The sequence below is a fragment of the Hemiscyllium ocellatum genome, chromosome 4, assembly GCF_020745735.1.
Source record: "Hemiscyllium ocellatum isolate sHemOce1 chromosome 4, sHemOce1.pat.X.cur, whole genome shotgun sequence".
In the NCBI taxonomy this organism is placed as follows: Eukaryota; Metazoa; Chordata; class Chondrichthyes; order Orectolobiformes; family Hemiscylliidae; genus Hemiscyllium; species Hemiscyllium ocellatum.
The window spans coordinates 112,521,401-112,545,529 of NC_083404.1; the positions used below are offsets into that span (position 1 = coordinate 112,521,401).

General features: G+C 39.9%; 1 protein-coding gene across 2 annotated transcripts in view; it reads left to right on the forward strand.

Moving 5' to 3' along the window:
• Positions 1-647: 647 nt before the first annotated feature.
• phf20l1 (PHD finger protein 20 like 1) overlaps positions 648-24,129 on the forward strand; it is a 126,833-nt gene continuing 103,351 nt past the window's right edge. For both annotated transcript variants that reach the window (XM_060823774.1, XM_060823775.1), the window contains exons 1-6: positions 648-935; positions 4,784-4,874; positions 8,892-9,015; positions 12,592-12,763; positions 13,717-13,801; positions 19,639-19,727. In XM_060823774.1, coding sequence (XP_060679757.1) covers positions 8,933-9,015; positions 12,592-12,763; positions 13,717-13,801; positions 19,639-19,727 — 429 coding nt within the window. In that variant the 5' untranslated portion in view covers positions 648-935; positions 4,784-4,874; positions 8,892-8,932. The remainder of the gene's footprint in view (positions 936-4,783; positions 4,875-8,891; positions 9,016-12,591; positions 12,764-13,716; positions 13,802-19,638; positions 19,728-24,129) is intronic.

The window sequence follows — 24,129 nt, forward strand, 5'->3', positions numbered from 1 at the left end:
GTTCCAGTCCTCAGCAGAAAACAGAAGAATGGCTGGGATTGCTCCTGCAGCATCCTACGTGACTGAGCAGGCAGGGTTGTACAGAAAAAAAAAGTCACCATTGGCATTAGCAAACCACAGGGCTGTTCTCTCGGTAGAGAGAGATGACTGGTGGTGCTTTAACCTGAAGGTCACTGCGCCTCTGGTGAGGGCAAAGGCTAGTTAGGAGAGAGGCCTTAATGGGAAAGTGCAGAAATTGATCCTCTGCTGTTAGCATCACTTAGATTAGATCCCCTACAGTGTGGAAACAGGACATCTGGCCCAACCAGTCCATACCAACCCTGCAAGCAGTAGCCCACCCAGACACATTCCCCTATATTTACCTCAGACTAATGGACCTAATACTATGGGCAATTTAGCATTGACAATTCACCTGATGTGCACATCTTTATATTGCAAAGTAGCCGTCCAGAGAGCTGAGCTGACCGACGCCCCTCCCTCAGGGAGGCATTGACAGTCCAGGTCAATGACCCCTCAACGGCCTCCACTCCTGAACCAAGGTGTCTCCTCCCCCACCCAGGCCCCGCCCCTCCAGACGGACAGGAGCGCGGGGCGTGTGTGCTGACGTCACGCCCGGGCGTACGTAGTGCGTCTTGCGTCAGTGTTGACGTCGCGGTGTTTTGAAAGGAGGAAGAGAGGAAAAAAAAGGGAGTCGGGGCGGTAGCGGCGAGGAGCTGGTGCTGGGGGGGGAGGGGACGCTAACAGCAGCAGCAGCAGCAACAACAGCAACAGGAGCTCCGGCGGCAGCGGGCGGTTTATGGGCTGTTGCAGCCATCGCCAGGCCCCGCTCCGAGTGTCAGATAACCCATTTCGGAGGCAGTCAGGAGCGGTGCTTAGGCCTCGGTCCCGGGAGCTGTGTGAGCAGGAGAGGCCGAGTGGAATATGAGGGAGGGAAGGTAAGGTGGGTGGGTGAGGGAGAGTAGGCTGGGCCTCACGCAGCCTGGCTCCAGCTTCTTGAGTGGGAGAAGCGGGGGGGGGAAATACTCGCCCCCTCCCAGCAGCTTGACTCTCGGTTCTACCCTCACAGAAATGAGATACGTTTTAACAAACAACCATTAGATGATTGTGCGACCTGTCATGTGCAGAATGTGTTGACCGATATAAGTCTGTGCTCAAAATCATAAGGGTTGTTAGGTATTTTATCACGTTTGTGTCAATCATAAAACGAGATTTTATTAACATTACAGTGGGGAGCATTTGGCTGCTCCCACGAATGCAGCATAAGTCTGAAATACTAATTGTGTACACACTTAAAATTGTGCAATGTACTTGACTTTAGTGAATATTGATATAGCGTGTATTCCAAAAGTGCCAATAATGCAAAAATATGTTAATACAAAAAAGTGGATAAAAAATTTTGAGGGAAAACTAATAATTGATAATGGATATCCTGAAAATGGAAAAGAAACATTTAAATATGTATATAAAAATGTGTTAATGTAAAAGAAAAGATTAGCTCTGCCAACAGATCTTTCATGGAATTGAATTCACTCTGTCATTGGCTACACAGAGTTGGCCGATACAGTGCTTTCTGATGGGTTGTGATTTCACGTGCAGAGTATGTGGTTGGTGGTGAGCTGCACAACTGGGCCTTAATGATGCAAGGAAAGTGAATCAACAGAATAATTCTACCACCAAAGTATTGTTTTATTGTTAAATGTGTGATTTAATACATAGTGTATGGAATGAGCTGCCAAAGGAAGTGGTACAACTGCAACATTTAAAAGGCATTTGGATAGGTATATGAATAGGAAGGGTTTGGAGGGATATGGACTGGGTCCTGGCAGGTGGGACTAGATTGGGTTGGGATATCTGGTCGGCATGGATGGGTTGGACTGAAGGGTCCGTTTCCCTGCTGTGCATCTCTATAACTCTATATGCTTATATTTAAACGAGCCAGAAGGGTTTTTACCACTTTGACACTTTACATATGTGACAGATCTTATGCATGTTTGACTCTTCGGCTAATATTCCCACACCAAAAGCACAAAGCTTTTACTAATACAGATATACATAAATTGGGGCAATAAATGCATAGTTAAATGGGTTTTTTAAGAACTCTTTGTGGACTTTTTTGATGAGCTAAATTGAATAAAAACAAGGCTAGAGAAAGCCAGAAAGTCTTGGAGTATCTGTGGAGAGAGAACAACATTTAATGTTTAAGTGCAGTATGACGTTGGAGCAAGAGTTCAGAAGTGAGTTGCTTGTCTCATTTCATTCATAATGTAACTGTGTTGGTATCTGTTAAAGCATATAGATATGGTAAAGAGTGAATTGGTATGTGTGGATGGTTATTTTCTGTGATGCATCTGTGTGATCATATCTTGAAGGGTTTCAAGAAACTGTTTTCTGCACATTTCCATAAACGTCTGATAATTTCATTAGTGGGTATTTTTTTCAAGTTTAAATCTGGACAGTCAGTCTCAGAAAAGGGGAGAGCAACAAGAAACAAAGCATCACAGCATTCCCAGTAATGTTCTTGTGGTTGAAGAGCATGGAAGCCAAATGTAATGCCACTGCTCAAACTTAACCATCAACTACTTGTTCAAGAACAAGGATGGAACCTGGGATTTCCCTGATCTGAAAGAAATGGATGACTTATTTACAAGATGATACAGAAAAGATTTTCTTTGGAACTGCTATAGTAATTTCCCTCGACAGTGGTAAAATGGGTTGATTTCTGCACCTATGGGGCATAACTACCCCCTCGTCTGAGGTATGGTGACCCTCATGTTAAATCACCACCAGTCATACCTCTCTAATGAGAGAGAGTAGCTTCATGGTCTTGGAAAGACTTTGGCAACATGTGCACGCCACTATGTCTGCACTACAACATTACTTACTCTGTATTGTGAAATACAGTCCATCTTACTCCCGATCTAATCTCTGTCCTCAGTCTCTTGTTGTTCCAGTTAAGCATGATGTCTTGGACATTTTATGCTAAACAGTTGGGGGGTTCAAGTCCCACCTCTCAACTTTCTGGTCCATAGGTAGGAACACTTTCACTACGCCCAAGAACCCAAAGTCTGAATCAGTTTTTTTAATCAACTTGTTTGCACATGTTTTGACGTGTGTCACAGGAGCTTGAACCTGGACCAAGAGCCCTAAGCACAGTTTTCTTTATGTGCAGTCAGTCACACAGGGATCAGCAAATTATGTTGTTGATTATAGATATTTTTAATCAACCTATTTGGGCATGTTACCCATGTATGGGGTGGGTGGAACTTGAACCTAGGTCCTCTGGTGCAAAGATGAGTCTGCTACCACTGCACCACAGAAGTCCTAAACTTGATGTATACTTAAGAAAAATACTCCATCTTTTAATTGGGCAAGTATTAAATTGAACAATGATCAGATCATAATCTTGAACTTGGTTTTTCTAGATGACAGTTGCTTTGCTATCCTCGCTTACCCTTGGTCTAGACCCATCTTTATTTCTTTACTGTGTGATACTCTTTTTTTTGCTTTGCATCATCACCTATTTTGTGGATTTTTATTTTAAGCACTCTTATCTTGTACATTAGGCTTTCTTCCTCATCTCTGTTCTTGGCTACAGTCTAGCGTATTCCACACATAATTCAGTGGTGGCTTACAGGTATGGCCAGGAATTAGTAAGGCAAATTAAATATTGATGTATTAGCAAGAAGATGGGTACAATGCGGGGGTGGGGGGGGGAAAGAAGAGAGGGGGGGAGAATGTCTTATTTCCTGCAACTTTACAGTATATTTGTGAGACAGTTCCTACTGTACTGCATAAAGCTTTGGCCTCCCTTATTTAAAGATGTGCACACACTGGGAAGACGGTTCCTGTAGAGCAGTGATAGTGTCCTTGCCTCTGAACCAGAAGGTTTTGTTCAAGTTCCATCTGCTCCAAAGGTTTCTCATAGCATGACTGAACAGTTGATTAAAAATATCCACACTTACACTGGTGTTTCACAGCATATTTACGAGATTGCCTCCTGAGATGGTGGAGTGCCTTATGACGAAGGACTGGACTGGTATGGTCTTCCTCATTAGAGTTTGGAAGAAGAGAACATGATTGAAGCACAAGATTTTATGGGGTCTTAACAGGGTAAATACTGAAAGAAGGCTTTCCCTTGTTGAGGAGTGTAGAAAAGTTATTTTTAAGGCAGTTGAGGAACCTTTTCTTGAGGTCAATCTGTTGCCCTATTTGCTTTTGGTGGTGGTGAACTGTGTGAAAAGACACTGGAACCATGTAGTTGAACCAGTGTACATGCATCCACTTTGACTTTGTTGTAGCAGTTTGGCACATTTGAGTGTCTTGCTAACCCATTTCACGGTGTGAACTGGAGACCACGACATGGCAGGATGGCTGAAGCCCTACCGAGAAGAAATGACAGTGTGATAGTTTTATTACATTGACTTTTAATGCCAGAGTTCCTAAGAATTATATCCCACTTGCTGCAGTGGGACTTGAACTCATGTCCTGAAATGATTAGTGTGGTTTTCTGGATTTCTATTCCGGTGACATTACCACAGCACCACCACATTTTGGTGGGGTATGTCTGATAGCTTGTCCTGTTCTTTCTATCTTGTGCATTTCATGACTTCTGTTATGGAAAGACTCAGATGAAATAGTACACCTGAATTATGCACATGCTATGTTGGAATTGTGACATTGCTGCAAACTATTGCTTTGTCAGTGGGCAGTACAAATATTAATGCTTCATAAATTGATTATGATAAGTATGGAGTCCCATTGTAACGAATCAATTCTTTTGTAGGGATGTCTTTCGATGTAATCAAGTTTCGCTGCTGCATTGATGTATGATGGAGAAAAATATTGTTCAATAGGAAATGAAGATAGAGGTACTGGTGAGTACAGTGGCCATCTTATTTGTTCAAAGGACAAAATCTTCAGTATGGTTATTTTGTTCACCTATGTCTTGAAATGCTCCTTAATTGACATTCCTAAATTCTTCCCCATATGTGTTCTTCCTTTTATTAGTGTCCTGCACTGTCTCTGATGCTTTTGCTCTGCCTTTGTTCTCAACCTTTCTTCGTTTCACCCTTCTCCTTTTACCTTGCCTTACTGATCAATTCTTGGAAAAAAGTGGAAGATACTTGATTGAGTTTTTTGAAGAAGTAAAAAAGAAGATTGGTGAGGGCAGAGCAGTAGATGTGATCTATATGGACTTCAGTAAGGTGTTTGACAAGGTTCCCCATTGGAGACTGATAAGCAGGGTTAGATCTCATGGAATACAGGGAGAACTAGCCATTTGGATACAGCACTGGCTCAAAGGTAGAAGTCAGAGGGTGGTGGTGATGGAGGTTTGTTTTTCAGACTGGAGGCCTGTGACCAGTGGAGTGCCACAAGGATCAGTGCTGGGCCCTCTACTTTGTCATTTACATAAATGATTTGGATGCAAGCATAAGAGGTACAGTTAGGAAGTTTGCAGATGACGCCAAAATTGGAGATGTAGTGGACAGCGAAGAGGGTTACCTCAGATTACAACAGGATCTTGACCAAATGGGCCAATGGGCTGAGAAGTGGCAGATGGAGTTTAATTCAGATAAATGTGAGGTGCTGCATTTTGGGAAAGCAAATCTTAGCAGGACTTATACACTTAATGGTAAGATCCTAGGGAGTGTTGCGGAACAAAGAGACCTTGGAGTGCAAGTTCATAGCTCCTTGAAAGTGGAGTCGCAGGTAGATAGGATAGTGAAGAAGGCATTTGGTATGCTTTCCTTTTTTGGTCAGAGTATTGAATAAATGAGTTGGGAGATCATGTTGCGGCTGTACAGGACATTGGTCAGACCACTTTTGGAATATTGCATGCAATTCTGGTCTCCTTCCTATCGGAAAGATATTGTGAAACTTGAAAGGGTTCAGAAAAGATTTACAAGAACGTTGCCAGGGTTGGAGGATCTGAGCTACAGGGAGAGGCTGAACAGGCTGAGTCTCTTTTCCTTGGAGCATCGGAGGCTGAGGGGTGACCTTATAGAGGTTTACAAAATTATGAGGGGCATGGATAGGATAAATAGACAAAGTCTTTTCTCTGGGGTCAGGGAGTCCGGAACTAGAGGGCATAGGTTTAGAATGAGAGGGGAAAGATATAAAAGAGACCCAAGGGGCAACTTTTTCACGCAGAGGGTGGTATGTGTATGGAATGAGCTTCCAGAGGATGTGATGGAGGCTGGTATAATTGCAACATTTAAGAGGCATTTGGATGGGTATATGAATAGGAAGGGTTTGGAGGGATATGGGCCAGGTGCTGACAGGTGGGACTAGATTGGGTTGGGATATCTGGTCGGCATGGGCGGGTTGGACCGAAGGGTCTGTTTTCATGCTGTATCTATACTGAACTGTGGGGAAGAATATGACAATGTTAATGCCTTGTTAACTATCTACCATGGATTGGATGGCCCCCCTCAAAAACCCCTCTATTAATCTTGTGTGTAATCAATTCGCTGGTTTGACACTATTGGCAGAAAATATTACAATTTCGGCTGTATTTACTGTAAGTTGTTATAGGGTATAAACTGGAAGGAATAGAGACATAAGAACAAATGTTATCAGGAAACCAACACTTCTGTAACTGTCTCACTATCTGGGTGCTGGATGTTCAGATTTTTAGAGTTGTCTTTAACTACAGAACATCAGAAAGCAAATTCAGAAATAGTACAGAAAGGATTAAGACCAAGAGCCAGTTCCACTATTTTGTGGATTTCCCAGTTTTTTCAATTGCCGTATTAAACCATACAAAAATAAGAGTAAATAACTTGCACGTTTGCATTATTTTAAATTTTAGAACTTTCGCTTTGCACAATTTTATTGAGAAAATGTTAAATTTAGATTTTACGATACATATACAGATATAATGTTCAGAAATAGTGTTAGAAGGTTGTAGGTTCAAGTTGCACTCCAGGGAATTGAACACACAATCTAAATGATACCTTTGGAGCAGCAGAATTCGCCTTGGTGTCCTGACCAAGATTTGTGTCTCAACCAGCAAATTTCCTGGCTATGAACATGTTCCTTTTTGTGGGAATGTTTAGTGCGCACATTAGCTGATGTGTTTTCTACGTGCGATCAAAGAGAAGCATCAAAAGCACTTCATTGACTATAAAGCACTGTGGGCCATTTTGAAGTTGTAAAATGCTCTGTATTTTAATAAAAAGCTGTGGGAGATCATCCAGATGTAATATCTGTTGCGGAGAAATTCCTAGAAATTACAAAATGGATAAAAAATGGTGGATAAGGGTATATTAAAACATTTCAAAGAGTTTTGAATAAATACGTGAATAGGAAAGGTTTGGAGGGATTTGGCCAGGAACAAGCAGGTGGGACTAGTTTATTTTGGGATTATGTTCGGCATGGACAGGTTGGACCAAAGAGTGTGTTTTGTGCTGTATGACTGTGAAGCAAGTATGAATTCATCAGAGAATCAGCTTTGATTTGTATTAGATAAATCTTGTCCACCCAACTGAGTTGAATTTCCTGATCTGATCGCAACATGGTAGAAAAGGGAATGTCCATTGACTTTTTTGGTGTGGATTTTGCAAAGACATTTGGTAAAGTTCCACCTCAGGAAACATAACAAAAATGAAACGGGTGGCTAGATCTTATCATTTGATATGTCAGAAATTAGTTAGCAGATAGGTGACTGAATATGGTTAATGGCAATGTACCGACATAATGACTTATTGATTCCTTTGGGATCTAAACTGGCCTCTTGGCTTTCCACAATGTTTATTTCTAATGACTGAGATATTGAGAGTGACATAACAAAGTTTGTTGATGAAACAAATTTAATATGGCACGTTAAGTAACATGGGAACAGAAACTTGTATAAAGATGTTGATGTGACTGGGCAAAACTGGCAGATGGGATTCAGTGTTGTCATTTATGAGGCCATTCACATTAGGGCTGAAAAAGGTAGGTCAGAGTTTTTTTTTAATAGTGAGAATATATGAATTTTTTTTAAGAGAAAAATGTGTTTTAGGGGTCCATTTTCAGATTTGACAACCCATTGTATGGGTAGAGAAAAGTAATTTCAAAGGTTAGTGATAAGTTAGATTACTTTATATATTTTGTACAGAAAATGTTATACAGGGAGTATAGTTTGAAGGTCAAAGTTGTGCAGCAGTTTGACAGAAACTTGGGAGACCATCTCTATTGTCCTCTGGTTGTACACACAAACTTTGGAAAGGACATCTAGATGTTGAAAAAGGTGCAATGAAAATTATCGTAGTAACAATACAGCTTAGGACATTACATTATGAGGGCATGGCCACTCAGTCTGTCTCTTACTCATTCACTTCCTCACTCTGCTGACTTTCTTTTGCCTGTGTGCCGTGTTCAGTTCATTTAGATTCCTTTTTCTATCTACTTCACCACTGTCATTCCTTAAGCCTTATAATTCCCTTCTGCCCATCTGCTGTAGCCTGTTAATATTTTGAGTTTTTCACTTGTCTCACCTGACCTTTGGTAAAGTCTTTGTCTCGCTGTCTGAAAAGTCCTCCTGAAATTTGTCAGCTTTTCGTTTATTGCACATTTTTGGCCAGGATTTTGATCACCAGTTCCCTCATGGCTTGGCAACTGTCTATTTATAAACTGTCTTTTTGCCCTTTCCATTAGCAATTACTGCTACAGTATCCTCATACTTTCGATATTATGTAGTCCTGCCCGCATGGGTGATGCACTTTGTTTAGTAATGTGTGATTTGCACATGTTGCACTTTCATGGTTCATCTCTCTTTTACTTGCTAAACTCATTCCCTTCCTTTCACATCATGCTAGCTGCCATCAAGTATTCGCAGCTTTCATCAGATTTAGCTCTGTTTCAAGGAAAAGGAAATTAACTAATGAATTTTTTCTTGATTTTCTTAGGCAACAGAAAAGGGTGATTAATAAAAGGAGGAGAGATAAGAATGAGCAGAAATCCCCCAAGTCGGCCAGGAATTGTATTTGCGGTGGGAGCTCGTTTGGAGGCCCAGGATTATCTGCAAAAATGGTACGTGTCCAAATGTGAACTTTATGAAAGAGAAAGAATGCAATCAAGTCCAGAAAACTGAATTGAAATTTTCCTCTCTGTGAGGATCCTTTTGATTCTGAATCCTCTGCACTGTGTTTAGCATTCATTCTTCAAGGCCAAGAGATGGGTTGTGAGAAACTGCATTAGGAACATGATGTTGAGACTTAAGAGAACAGAGTAAAAGTTTTTTCAAATATTTCTTAAAGGTATGAGATTTGCTGGCTAAGCCAGTGTTTCCTTCCCATCTGTAATTGCCCTAGAGTGTCGTCCTCTTCTGCACGGTGGCTCAGTGGTTAGCTCTGCTGCCCCTCAGCACCAGGGTCCCAGGTTCGATTCCAGCCTCAAGCGACTGTCTGTGTGAAGTTTGCACATTCTCCCAGGGTCTGCGTGGGTTTTTTCCAGGTGTTCCAGTTTCCCCCCATAGTCCAAAGATGTGCAGGTCAGGTGAATTGGCCATGCTGAATTGCCCATAGTGTTAGGTGCATCAGTCAGAGGAAAATGGGTCTGGGTGGGTTACTCTTCGGAGGGTCGGTGTGGACTGGTTGGGCCAAAGGGCCTGTTTCCACACTGTAGGGAATCTAATCTAATCATCTTGAAAGTGAGCTGTCACTTTTAATTGCTGCAGTCCTTTGGATATAAGGACAATCATGAGCTGTCCGGAAGGAAATTTCGGGATTTTGACCCAGTAACAGTGAATGAGTTCATAACGTCAGGATGTTCTCGGCTCGATGTGATGACTTGGAGGGGAGCTTGCAGATGTGGTGTTTCCGTGCATCTGCTACTTCCCTTCTAGGTAGGTGTTGTGGGTTTGGAAGAGAGTGCCATATATCTTGTAAATGCTGCATGCAGCTGCCACTGCATGTCGGTGGTGAATTGAACGTGGCAATTGGGGTTCCAGTCAACCAGACTGCTTTGTCCTGGATGGTATTAAAGTAATTGAGTGTTATAGGAGCTGTTGTCATTCAGAATTGTGGAGAGTTTGGCTTCTGTAAATGGTGGAGAGGCACTCTGGAGATGAGGTGAATTATTCATTGCAGCACTCTTAACCTCTGATCTGCTCTTCTAGCTACAATACAGATATGGCTGATCCAGTTTGCTTCTGGTAAATTGTAACCCCTAGGGTATTGATAGTGAGGCACTCAGTCATGGCAGTGTAATTGAATGTCAAATAGCGATAGTTAGATTCTCTTGTAGGAGGTGGTCATTGTCTGATATTTGTGTAGCACAAATGTTTCTTGCCACTTATCAGCCCAGGCCTAGATGCTGTCCAGATCTTGTTCCATATGGATAAAGACTGCTTCAGTGCCTAAAGGGTGACTAATGATGTTGAACATTGTGCAGTCATCAGCAATCATCCCCACCTCTGACACTTACCATGGAGGGAAGATTAACTGTGCATCATATGCTGAGGTTGACATGCAACATTCAAAATGAAAAGGATACTATTCTCCAGTGCCAATTTCCCTCACTTGGATTAACAGATAAAAAATATTTACAGAAATAAATTCCTCCTACCTATGCCTTGGATAAGAAACAGCATGTGCACTGTTACTGTTTGAGCATACAAAATCAATGAACTGCAGTCAAGCATGTGGTTTATGTCCTTTGAGAATCAGTGTCTAATGACATTAGTACAGAGATCATATTGTACTTCTTCAAATTGAGAATGATGAGTAAGTTGATAATTCATGAAAGTTAGAAGCAAGACCAAGCTGAAGTACTTGCCAGCTGTTTGCTTCATAAATTCAAACATCATTGGTATAATTCGAAATTTACCTTTGGTATTACAAGATGGTCATTTTTTGCTTATCTCTGGTTGTCCTTGAGAAGGTGATAATGAGCCTGTTTGTGTTGTTAAGTGGTGGGTTCCAGGATTTCATCCAGGAACAAAGATATGACATATATCCAAATTTTAATGTTGTGTGACTTGGTGAGTAAGTTGGAATTATAGTACTCCCATGCAACTACTGGTTGAGCCTAAACAGTGATAGTCATTGGTTTTGGAGATGATTCAATCAACATGCCGTCAGGAATTGGCTGAAGACATTGGAGCTGAAAATGTGTTGCTGGAAAAGCGCAGCAGGTCAGGCAGCCTCCAAGGAACAGGAAATTCGACGTTTCGAGCATAAGCCCTTCTTCAGGAAGGGCTGATCTCCAGCATCTGCAGACCTCTCTTTCTCCTTGAAGACATTGGATGCAAGTTGTTCTTCTAAAACGTGATGATTGTGTTCTTGTTCAACCCTGCATTATAGAAAAATCATCCTTTTGAAGTAGCAATACTTTAGAAATAGCATTTAAAGTGTTGGCAATGTAATCGCGTTATAGCCACTACACATTTTTAAAAATTTGCTGTTTAGAAACAGTGTCCCCAATTCATCAATCGAGTTACTGAGTTCATGTTCACGAAATGCATGTTCTAGCAGAACATGATGTGATTGCACTGGAAAGGGTGCAGAGGACATTTACCAGGATGTTGTCTGGACTGGAAAGCATTAATTATGAAGAGATTGGATAGACTGGTTGTCCCTGGAGTAGATGAGACTGAAGAAATTTGAGATTTGAGAAATATAATATTTAGTGGCATGGTCAAGAGGGACTTTCTCACCTGGTAGAGGAATCAATGAGTGGAAGCGTAGATTTAGGGTAAGGGAGAGGGAATGTGAGGAAAACGTTTTTCACTGAGGATGATAAATCTGAAACTTGCTGCCTTATAAGGATGATAGAGGCAGAAACCCTCAATGTTTAAGACTTATTTCGATATTCACTCGTGATGCAGAGGCATACAAGACTACGGCCAAGATCTGGAAAATGGGATTAGAATAGTTAGGTGGTTATTTTTGACTGTCACATACTTGATGGGTTGAAGGGCTTTTTCCTATGTTGTAGACTTCTATACCTATGAATAATATGTATACTATACGTTAGTATTGCTCAATTAGGTCAATACTGACACTAACTTGATATGGCAAAGCAGTTAATCTGAGCGCACACAGTACTACTCCTAATTGATGCATTTACACATTAGTCTATTGATGGTGTTTGATTTAAAGGTATATGGTTAACTTGTGATTTTCAAAAAATATTCTTTGTGATGTGGGTGCCTTTGGCATTTGTTGCAATCCTGAGCTGTTCTTGAACAAAGTGAGTTGATAGGCTGTTTCAGAGGGCAGCTAAGTATCAGCTGCATTACTGTAGGTCTGCAGTCACATATAGGCCAGGCCATCTAAAGAATTAATTCCCTCAAGGACAGTAGTGAATCAGAAGGGTTTTTATGACAACAAACTTTCCATCGTCAATGTTACTGAGACTACCTTTCAATTCCATAGTTAGGTATTACTTCAGTTTTAGTTGATTATCGCTGAACTAGCAATCCAGAAGTCCAGATTCAAATTGAACAAACTGCCATCACTGGACAATGCCACTATGTCACCGTCTTCTCTCCAGTTTAGAACTATAATATCTATTGGAAATAGATTATTAAATAAATCAGTATTGTATTGCCTCAATTCATGCTTCATGAATTATTGTCATCACTCCTTTTTCTCTCATCTGGAGGTATACATCACGAATTGAAAAGATTGACTATGAGGAGGGGAAAATGCTGATCCACTTTGAGAGATGGAGCCATCGGTATGATGAATGGATTTACTGGGATAGTCATCGCCTACGACCACTGGAGGGACAGTCAGTACGAAAAGATGTCCTCAAAGATGATGAAGAGATTACAGTAAGTGAAGATTTTGAGACTGGCGGTATTTGCCAGAAACTAATCTCTTTCAAAAGTACTTTTTTGTTATTAACATTTTGGGGGAAAGAGCTCTTAGTGCAGCTTGTTACTTTTATTTATCTTGGAAGTAGCTTCTTCCCATTCCTTCCTGTGCTGTACTCCCAGTGGCTTGGTGCTACTTGTACAGGTCACAAAAAACGACCTGGAAATGCCATACAGTGGAACTCTCTACTGATGGCCAGAGACGTGAACACATCTTTAAAAGGTGTTCCCAAGTGTTGTTCCTTTCTTCCATTTCATTTAATGGAGAAGTATGAGGAAATGGAAGAGAGGGCGTAAAATAATCTTAGACACTCTGTCTTCACCCATTCCCCTTTAATCTATCTTTCACGACATCAATCTCTCTGCTGTCTCTCTTGTGTCTTCCCCTCTCTGACTCTCCCTTTCCTCCACTACCTTAGGTCTCTCTCCTACCCCTCCACCGCCCCAACCTGTCTCTTCCACCTTCTCTTCCCCACCAATGTTCCTCTGCTCTGCCCTGCCCTGCTCTCCCCACCCTGCATGTGTCCTCTTCCCTTCCTCTCTTGTTTGGTTTGGGGAAATTAGGTGTGGTGTGTGCCTGCTTTTCCCTACCAAAGCATCTTATTTTTTAGTTTGTGGGTTGCTCCTTCTGCCTGTCTTTTAAACCAGAGAGTGGTCTGATTAACGAAGGCAATGTTGTATGATATTAAATAAGCATCATCTGATCTGGATTAGAAACAGAAAAGATTAGGAGCATTTGAAAATATGGTGTGATATGGCAAAGTCTGGAAAATGTTACCATAACTCTGGTAGTTATTTCTTTTTGAGAAAAATACATTGCAAATATTAACTAATTTCCTTTTTTATTTGGATTAAGTTTCAAATTAACTCATCAATTTCTGAGTTGAGGGAGAAATGTTGTTTCTGTGCAGGACTTCAAAACTGGAGATGAAGTTCTTGCCCGCTGGACGGACTGTCGCTACTATCCTGCGAAGATTGAAGACATTAATGAGGAGGGCAAGTATAAGAAGTTTGTTTTCCTTGATTTCCTCTTCCCTGTACAGCAGGTGTTGGCTCTTGCTGAAGTATGAATCCAAGTTACCATTCTCCACAAGCATATAAATGTCAGTAACCTGCTCAGTAGCATTCCTTTCTTGCAAGGTGCTGATTTGCATTTTATACCTGAACCTCCCATGTAACTTTTTCTTCCAATTCTATTATTAGTTTGGCTCAGTTGACAGCTGTCTCACTCTCTACTGGAAAATTAAAAGTCAAGTCCCAACAATGTTGCTTTGGTCTGTGATATAGGCTCATACGTCAGTGACGTATTCTCCGATTGCTGCAATGTCAGAAGACAATTGACTCATCAGCTCAGTTTTATTTTACAGAAAATGGTGAGAATGCTTATTATAGTTAGCAGCAACTGGAGAGACAAACTAAGGTTACAGTTGGTTACCTTTCAGTTCTGGGACAAATTAAAAATATAATTTCAAGAAAGTGGGCAGGAAAAATACAATGTGTTTAATAGTGCAAGAACAAAGGCATTCATAATGTGGCAAGTGAAGAAATGAAAGCTGTCCATAAAAGGTGTGAATGGCAGGATTTTTGCCCCCCTCCACTCCAATTACTTTTGAACCACACCCTAGGTAGCGTACAATTCATTTTCATACCCCCAGATACAAGGCCTTCAGTTCTCTATTTGTTAAAGTGACTTGAATCTGTTGCTTTCCTTGACTATAATGCCCTTGGTCCCTGCAAAGCCATTAGTTCTTCTTTCCTCTCCACCTTCCACTGTTTCAAGTATAGCTCTAATCTATGTTATCTCAAATTGAAGGCCTGCAGACTCTGCTACTTTTCTCTGCAGCAAGCCACACCTCTGTCAGCCACCGCCCAACTTAATCTGGGACCTTCCCTTTTTAAGAATCCATCTCCCCCATGCCAACCCAGCTCAACTCTTCCATGCATCCACAACTTTAACTCATCCTTTGTACATTGCTGTCCATTCAACTTCTCCTTCCAACTCCCATGCTCGCTTATGTTATCAATGCTGTATTTGTCAACTCTTGGAGATAGCTCCCCAATTGAATAATATCATGGCTGGCAATCCAACTCTGCATCTTATTTCTGCTTTAAGAACTATATCTAATATAACACTATTTTACAAAATAAAGAAACATTCAAATGTAATTTTGAGCCATGAGGTGTGGCAATTTTAGACAATTCTTCACATATAGAAATTTGGAAGACGATTATCTACGTTAGGAATGATTTTTGTAAATTCAAGCTAGCAAATAGCATACAACAAAATTAAGGAGGGAGCAAGAAAGTAAACAGGGAAGAACAGACTTGTTAGCTTTGCATCAGTGATAGCAGTTTCCTGACAATTTATAATAAAGGAAGTGATAAATGGTAGCTTGAAAAATTGTGATTTGGCATGTCTGGTTTGTTGACTTGGATGAGGGAAGCGAATGTGCTCATACCAAATTTACAGATGACACAAAAAAGGTGGGAAGTGGTGAGGATGACAGTCTGCAGAGGAATATGGACAGGCTAATCGAATGAACAAAAACTTGGCTGGTGGAATATAATGTGAAAAAATGAGGTTATGCAATTTGACAGGAAGAATAGGGAGCAGAATATTTTAAAATGTAGGAATACTGCAGAAAACTGCAGCACAAAGGTATTTAGAAGCTGTGCAGAAATGACAAAAAGGTAGCATCCAAGTTCAGTGAGGAATAGGGAAAATATGGAATGCTGCCCTTACTTCAAAGGAAATGGTGTATAAAAGTAGGGAGGTCTTTCTAAATTTATACAAGGCACTAGTTAGACCACACCTAAATAACTGAAACAGTTTTAATCTCTAAGCAAAAAAATACTAGCATTAGAGGCAGTTCTGGAAATGTTCACTGGTTTGTCCTTGGGTAAGTAGAGATCTTCTGTAGGAGGGAGGTTGGGTCTGCGCTGATTGGAGTTAAAATTTGGTGATAACCTTACTAAACTACAAGATTCTTAGGAGGCTTGACTCATTAGATGCTGAGAGATTGCATCCCCTTGAGGAAGAGTCTAGAACCAGAGGGATATTGATAAGGTCCATTCCATCAGAGGCTGTTTAGCAAAGTAACCTCCTGTCCTAGCTATCTTTGGCAATGATTGTTCACCGAGGAAATTCCATGATATTGGTCGTGGTTTCTATGGGACCTTGCATAGATGATGAGCCTGATCCAGGGGTTTCAGGAAAGTGTAATTGGAGTAAACTGGCCATTCTCGTGTTGGCAGGCTGTGACTAGTGATTCGGCACCAACTGCTCATTGTGTAGGTCAAAAATTTGAATGTGGGGACGGAATGTAATATTTCCAAACTTGTAGAGGATACGAAGCTCAATTGAGTGTGTGGCGTAAAGAGGATGTAAAGTGGCTTCATGCAGATTTGGACAACTTAAGATTGGATAGAACATGGAAATGGAATATAATGTGGAAAAACCATACATTTTCCACTTTGGTAATGGGGAGGAACAGATTTGCAGAGCATTTCTTAAGATACTGGAAATTATTGATGTACCAAGTGTTATGGATCAGATAAACCTCCCCCTCCTCCTTCTCTCTCCCACCCCCCCACCAGTCAAAATATGAATGAGATAGCCCAGACACTAACTTTTCTTATTTTCAAAGCCAAGTTTAGGTCATTATATCTTGGATACAGTACGATTAGTGAACCTACTAGTCTTGAAACAAAACACATTGTTTTCTTACACACAAGTTAAAATACAGACACAAGAAGAATTTTAAAAATTAGCTTAACACAATAATCTATATGTTGACTATCACTGATTTGCTGTTCCTAGATAATAACCTCCCATAAATGCACCCTTGGCAAAGGCTAATTCAGTAAAATAGATTCTCCAGTTCAGAATGAAAGAATATCAAGAGCAAACTATAGAATATTTGAAGAGGTAGATTGGGTAGCTGCAGAAATGACATTTCCCCTGGTTAGTGAATCTAAAGAGACAATTTAAAAATAAGCAGATGCCATTGAACACTCAGACTTTGTTTACTTGGTTTGTGAATGTGTGGATTTCTTTACCCCAGAGAGCTGTTGAAGCTCAGTCTTTGAGTATGTTAAAAGCTGTGATTAATGCATTTGTTTGCTTGTGGTTTGAAGGGTTGTGGGGGGTAACATGGGTAAAAGGCATTGAAGTATTTGATCAACCACAATCATTGAATAGTAGAGTTGCTTGATGTATTGAATGGCTTAGACCTGTTCCCCTCTCTTTATTTTAAAACCAAAAACCTGTCAGCTGTCGATTTCCCTCTTAAGTTTTTCTATGCATGCACAGAATGAATTTGTCTTCTGCTTACCAAAGTAATGTGCAGTTTTTGATGCTGCTAGGTGAAATTAAAGAGATCAGTGTACAACATATCTTTTAAACATAACCTTGATGTTGTAACAAAAGAGAAGAGCAATGCCCCAACCCAGTTCATAAATTATTGCATTTAATGAGTTCAGATGTAAATTTACAAATGTGCCTTTTGAAAACTCAATCGTTAGATTTCAACCACTGCAGATATGACAGTTTTTTTTTTATTTTTTTGTAAAAAAGAATGATAGCTCATAAATTAGTCATTTGACTGAGAAGTTGAATTGGTACTCATGGCTCGACAAGATAAGGATCTTTTTGTTTCAATTTGACAAATTTAAAATGCTGATGATATTTGTCTATTGAATTGAAAGAAAGTAGAGAAATTACAACTTATTTTTTCAGACTGTTTTTACTGAAAAATGTGAATGGTGAGGACAATAGCTCAGTAACTCTTTCATGCCAACAGGTGCAATTAGACAAAGTGTCTGAAGCAAACACAACATCATGAAGAAACTTTGCAGACTTGGCAGTATCCATGGAAACAGGATTAATGATTTGAGTCTAATATCACTTTTGTTTTTGAGGAAGAGTCATATTGGACTCCACTTTAACTGTTTTGCTGTCTTCACTGGCACTGCCAAACCTGCTGAGTTTCTGCAGCATTTTTTTGTGTTTGTTTCAAAATTTCAGCATACGCAATATTTATTAAAGTGTCTGAAGCTGGGGAGAGGTTTAATCTTGTAAACTGGAAGATATTGGTCAAAGACACTATTATAAATAAAAGAGAATATTGAAGGGAAAACCTACATCTGGGAATTGGAGAAGAAAGAATAGAATCCCAGGAGGGACATTGACTTCAGATTGTTTTTGGAGGTGGTGCATTTATCCCATCTACAATTTTTCTTTATTTCACCTCTTTGTGTTCTCTGACTGCCCATTTGGTGTTCAGTATGAATGATTTATACTATTCTTCAATAAAGTATTAGGAAGATTGAAGTTATTGTGTTTATCCTTGCAAAATTTGTACTTAGAAAAAATGCAGAAATTTAATAACTGTGCTGTCAAGCTGAACAAGAACTGTGTTCCTTATTTAACATTGATCTCAGTTTTCTACAGTCCTATTTGCCCTTGATACAAAAATTCGTTGTTTACTTCTGTCTCTGTAACATTACCTATCTGTATGTCTGTTAGAGCCTATTGGCTGTTGATCCATTCATTCATTCCTTTGTTAGCTGGAGATATTATGATTTTCGGTCTTTATGCCATCTTTCTAACCTTTTAACATTTGGAAACTTCAACACATCCAAAACACTGGTGACAACTATGTCTTGCTGCGCTGCCAATGCCTCATGTTACATGGTGTACACGTGTTTAAATCGCTTTTTATCTATTTAACTACCTGCAGCAAAAAATTTCACTCCAGGAACTCTTCTTGAATGGAGGGATTGCCAATGACAAAATTAAATAGACCTTATTTGTATTCTGTGAAGTTTAGATGATTGAAAGACATTCTCATTCAAACATACATAATACTTAGAGATTGACAAGATAGGTGGATGAAAGATGTCCATCCTGGCTGGAGAGGTCCTCTACAACCAGAGGATATGAGCTTAGAATTAAGGGGCAGACAATTTAGCTCTGAAATGAGTGGAAATTTCTTTACTCAGCGATTAATCTTCAGATTTCTCTACCCTAGAGAGCTGTGGAGCCTCAGTCAATGAATATATTCAAGACTGTAGTTGATAGATTTCTAAATATTAAATACAGTGTCGTGCAGGAGCATGATGTTGAAGTAAAAGATCAGTCATTAGCTCATTGAATGATGGAAAAGGCTGAATGGCCTAATCATGCCCCCATTTTTCATATTTTTAACTCTCTACTCCATTATACTAGAAGTTTCTTGTGCATGTTCTCTTTTCTCTTATCCTAGCATTGCTGATTAACTTCAGCTGTCTAGACACAGCTCTGGAATCCCTTTCCCTGCTTACTTAAAACTCACCTTTTTGAGCAATTATTTGGGCATCTGTGCTGTGTGCATCTCCTTTTTCTCAGCAGCAGTCTTTTTTCCGTAAATCTCTGAAACACCTTGAGGTTTCACCTGAATGAACAATGCTGAAGTGATGTCAACTTAACAGTCCACTGTCTTCTCCATTCAGTATGAGAGAATGATTGAAGCCAAGTATTGCCTTCCTATCTGGAGGGACTATTTCAACTTTTCTAAACATTTGCACTTACAAAAAAGTGAGTGGGTTGCATTTTCACACTAACTGTGCAGGAGTATGTGGCTTTTGTAATCAACTAAGAATCTGACCAGACTGTCTACGGTTGGAGTTTATGGTGTGATCAAGAACCATGTGAACCAAGTAGCTATACAAAAGAATTCAAATTAAACCATTTTGTGGTGTAACCAATGTCGATACGGTTGTTTCCTGATTTCAGTTTATCTTGCGATGTATTCTTCTAAATGATTGTAACTACCCTAATTGGCCCTTCGCAGGTACTTACACAGTGCAGTTTTATGATGGAGTTATACGGTCTCTGAAGCGAATGCATATAAAATCGATGCCTGAAGATGCCAAAGGACAGGTAAATCCACGATCGGTTTACTGCAAATAATTGTTTTTGCCATTGAAACATGCTATTGACATGGTACTGGCAGGCTATAACTGAGGAAGCCTATGCTTTATAGTTGTACTTCTCATTACAATACTTTTTCAAAGCTTTTATATATCGTATCTCACTGTTGGGCTCTAGTTTAGTTGTTAGTAGTTTCCCTTTTGTTCTTCACCTAAATGATCATTGATAACCAAACTCACATAGAAACAGAGATTAAGCCTGACCCTGTACTTTGATATTCATATGCGTAAATGCAAGATACTGGATTATACATTGAATAAGAGGGGAGCACTGGCCAATTCACTAACTCCATTTTCCTACTCCAAACTAAAATCATGGGCACTGAAACTAATTATTGTACCTTTGCCATTGCCCTTCATACAGCTTAATGTTTGAACTCAGTGTTTCCCCAGTGTGTTTGTTTTGATTACTCAATGGCCAAAACAAAATCAAAGGGACTGGGAGTACAATTTTCAAGTTTACTGCTCCATCATCTGCCACTACAACAGGTTCTAGGAATTTGGAATGGAGCTGTCTCTTTTCCTCATTTTACCTTGTTTAGTTGTTATCCCGAGGAGAAGGGAAAGGAAGGAAATTACGATCCTATTTCAGTCAAACATGAACAGTGCCCAAGCATTCCGGGATATTTAATACATTAATGTATCTACACTATAAATCTTAACCACTGAGGGAGCTATCAAATAGTTCAGTAGCCATAAAACATTTGGTTGGGCATGAACCATAATGTACAAGGATTTATGGATTGGGAGCAAGCCACTGGCAGCTTGTGGTTGGACTAGTTTGCTGTCACCATCTGAGTGTTAATGAAAAGATTCCCTTACCTTGAATAAGTTGTGGTTTATTGCATAATGGCAATTGGGTGCAAGTTGTTTTCATACGATGGATGTTGTGCTTGGACTATTGGGAGATATAGTATGTTGGTTTTCATTATGCAAGAACATACGAGGTTCTCCTTATCCCAACCCAACCCTGCTACAACATAATCTGATTTGGTGGAGCTTAATGCAGAATGACCACATTTGGAACTGTTACCTTAGACAGCATCTCTTCCACAGCTTGTTTCCTCAGTAGTTAACATTCACACTTTCATGTATGTAATTACATTTGTCACTAGTCCAGATCCCATCAAGCTTTGGACTTCAAAATTTAAGGGGTTTTCACAATTCTTCAAAAATATTCTCTCTTCAGACTTGGAATATTTGAGGAATGTTGACCTTGGTTCTGTCCTGGCCACTGTGTGGTGTTTCTACTTCAGAACCTTTTTTTTTAGTTTTGAATACCCCTTGTTGAAAGTTGTTGGTCCTGCTAAATCAAATAGTCAGTTGTAATTTTATCTAGAGGACTCTAAAGCTCTCGAATTTCATTTGCAATGGAACTCTTCCCTGCCTTTTTAAGGACATTTGAAATTTCATAAACTCCCTGGCACACAGCTATTCCATTGGAAAAAAAAATGGTGTTGTCTTGGATTACTAGAGCAAACATCATCTTCTTGATAATATCCGCGATCTCTGTGCCAGGTAGTTTCTTCTTGCGCATTGTTCCAGTTCTGTGATGTTTATTATTCCACCTCCATGCTGGCTCCCATGGTGTTGTATGAAACCCATTTTCAATATTTATTCCTAATCTGCTCGTGAATATTTGCTCTATTTAAATATTTATTTCAACTGAATAATTAAGTTTAATAATTTCATTTACTCTCTGCTTATGTTACTGGTGAATCTGAGATTCAAATTACAGTCATGCTATTTGAGGATTCTTGCTGACTTAACTCAGTCTCTGATACTGATCATCCTTGGAAGATGAAGAATTGAAATATTTCTCTTCAAATCCACTGCAATTTATTCACCAGGTTGTGTTGGGGCCTGCATAATTTTCATTAAAGAATGGTTAGTGAGCACAAGTGACTTGTACTGCTCATTCCGCTTCTCCTCATCTGCATCTTATTTCATATTTCTTTCTTTTTATCTGAATTTCCTGCTTCAGGAACATTAAGGTCAAGATGTGTGCGTGCTCAAGGGTGAGCTTTCTTGATTGAATTAAATATACAATCTCTGCTACTTTGCACCTTTTGTTTTGCTTGGCCCATATAATTTTATCACTGTATGCTGTGGCTTTGTTTCTTCACCCACAGTAAACAAGCTGAGATCTGGCTTCCCAATGACAAATGAGTTTTGTCAAACTCCAGTTGGTTGGGTCACCAATTTCTGACATGGATGTATTAAGTAGTGTTTCTAATGCTGCTGGCTGTACTGTATTGACATTGTCCAAGTAGCCATATGACTTCTGGCTGCTGTATTTCTGTATTCTGTATCTACACTACTTCTGAAAGTTGGTTATTATATTAAAACACTTTTTAATAGATGTGCACTGCTTTTGCCTGGGAGGCTTGGTTGTTCCACATTGCTAACATTGATTTTTAGTATCTGTTGTCTGACCTACTGTTGTCACATTTGACTTTCAATTTTTAGAATATAAAAACTGTAATGGATTCTCTTGCTGTCCTGTGATAAGATTATCCTTTTCTCAGCATTGCTCTGCAATTCCTCTAATAGTTTCTCCAAGGTAATGATCTTTGAACTGGAATAAATCTGAAAAAGTCCTTAGTTATTCAAACATTGGCACATTAAAATCAGAATTCATAAAAGACATAGTTCTAGTTTTTTTCACTGAAGTGTCGAGAATGTTAATGCATTTCACTTGGATGCTGAACTCTTTCAGGAATTGTATTTGCTTTCAGATTAAAGTAATTGTCAAAAGCCTGTTGGAGCTTCTTCAAACAGATCTGTGCCGCCTTTTATATTTTGACAATATTGTCATCTGCTGTAGTTCCTATTGAACTCAGAAGTGTATTTGCACATTCAGATCTCCTGCTCTTATTGTGGTCTAAATAATCGTAATTTCCTGTTCTTGGTCTTCCAAAAAGTTTCTCTGTAGGCTGTTTCACCCTGAGAAAATGTAATGTTACTACTAATCTTGAATTTTCAGTGCCTTATTCAGGAAGTGAGCAACCAAAAGAGGGAGGTGTGATTGGGTGCTGCAATTCAAAGACTGGTTCAAGTGCAGAAGTGGATGTTCTGTTTCTGTTGAACTTGGAACTGAAGGCTGTACAAAGTACTGAGAAGCATGTGAATGTTGCACTTTGCTTTGGATTACCTGAGCATGAAATAGGCAAAGGTTTGATCAAATGGCCTCAATTTATGCTGTGAACTTTTATGGATCTATGCAATAACGATCTGTGCTCCTCTAGAAGGCCCAATAATTGGTAAATTTTTAATAAAGGCAATTCATCAAAACCGCTGACTGGAGGAATTGTATCAAAAGACCATCCCTGTTGTAAGTGAAAAGTTTGTTGTAAACAGTAACATTTTCTGTCTCTAATATTACATTTCCTGAGCTTTTCTAATGTTTTACTTCTAGACAAACATTCAAAGCAAACTCAACAGATGAGTTTGCCTGGCTTAGTTGCTCTTGAGAAGGTGATACTGCCGCCTTGAACTGCTGAAGTCCACGTACTGCAGGTAGACCCACAATGCCTGTAGGAATGAATTTCAGGGCTTTTGACCAAGTGACTGTGAAGAAACGGTGAGATATTTTAAGTCAGTGAGTGCCTTGGAGGTCAGTTTGGAGGTGGTGGTGTCTCTCATATCTCCCATCCATGTCCTTTTAGATGGAAGTGGTCATAAGTTTGAAAAGTGCTTTCTGAAAAGATTTGGCAAATTCCTGCAGTGCAACTTGTAGATGATACCGAGCGTTGTTGGAAGGAGTAGATGTTTGTGGATGTGTTACCAGTCAAGCAGGCTACGTTGTCCTGGATAATGTTGAGCACGTTGTTGTTGGAGCTGCACCCATCCAGGCAAATGAGGAGTAGCCCATCACAGTCCTGACCAGTACCTTGTAGATGTTAGATAGGCTTTGGTGAGTTGGGAGGTGAGTTACTTGCTGCAGTATTTCTAGCATCTAACTTTCTATTTAAATAGCTGGTCAAGTTTAGTTTCTGGTCAGTGGTAATCCCCAAGATGTTGATAATGGGGGATTCAGTGATGGTAACACCATTGGATGTCAAGGGATGATGGTTAGGTGTTCTCTTCTTGAAGATGGTTATTGCCTTGCATTTTTGTGGTGTGAATGTTATTTGCTATTTTTCAGCCCAGGCTTGGGTATTGTCCAGGTTTTGTTGCTTTTTGAATGTGGAGTGCTTAACTATCTGAGGAGTTGTGAATAATGCTGAGCAGTTTTCTGCAATTGTTCCCAATTCTGACCTTATGATGAAGCAGCTGAAGAAGATTGGGCCTAGGACACTACCCTGAGGAACTCTTGCAGAGATGTCATGGAGCTGAGATGACTAATCGCC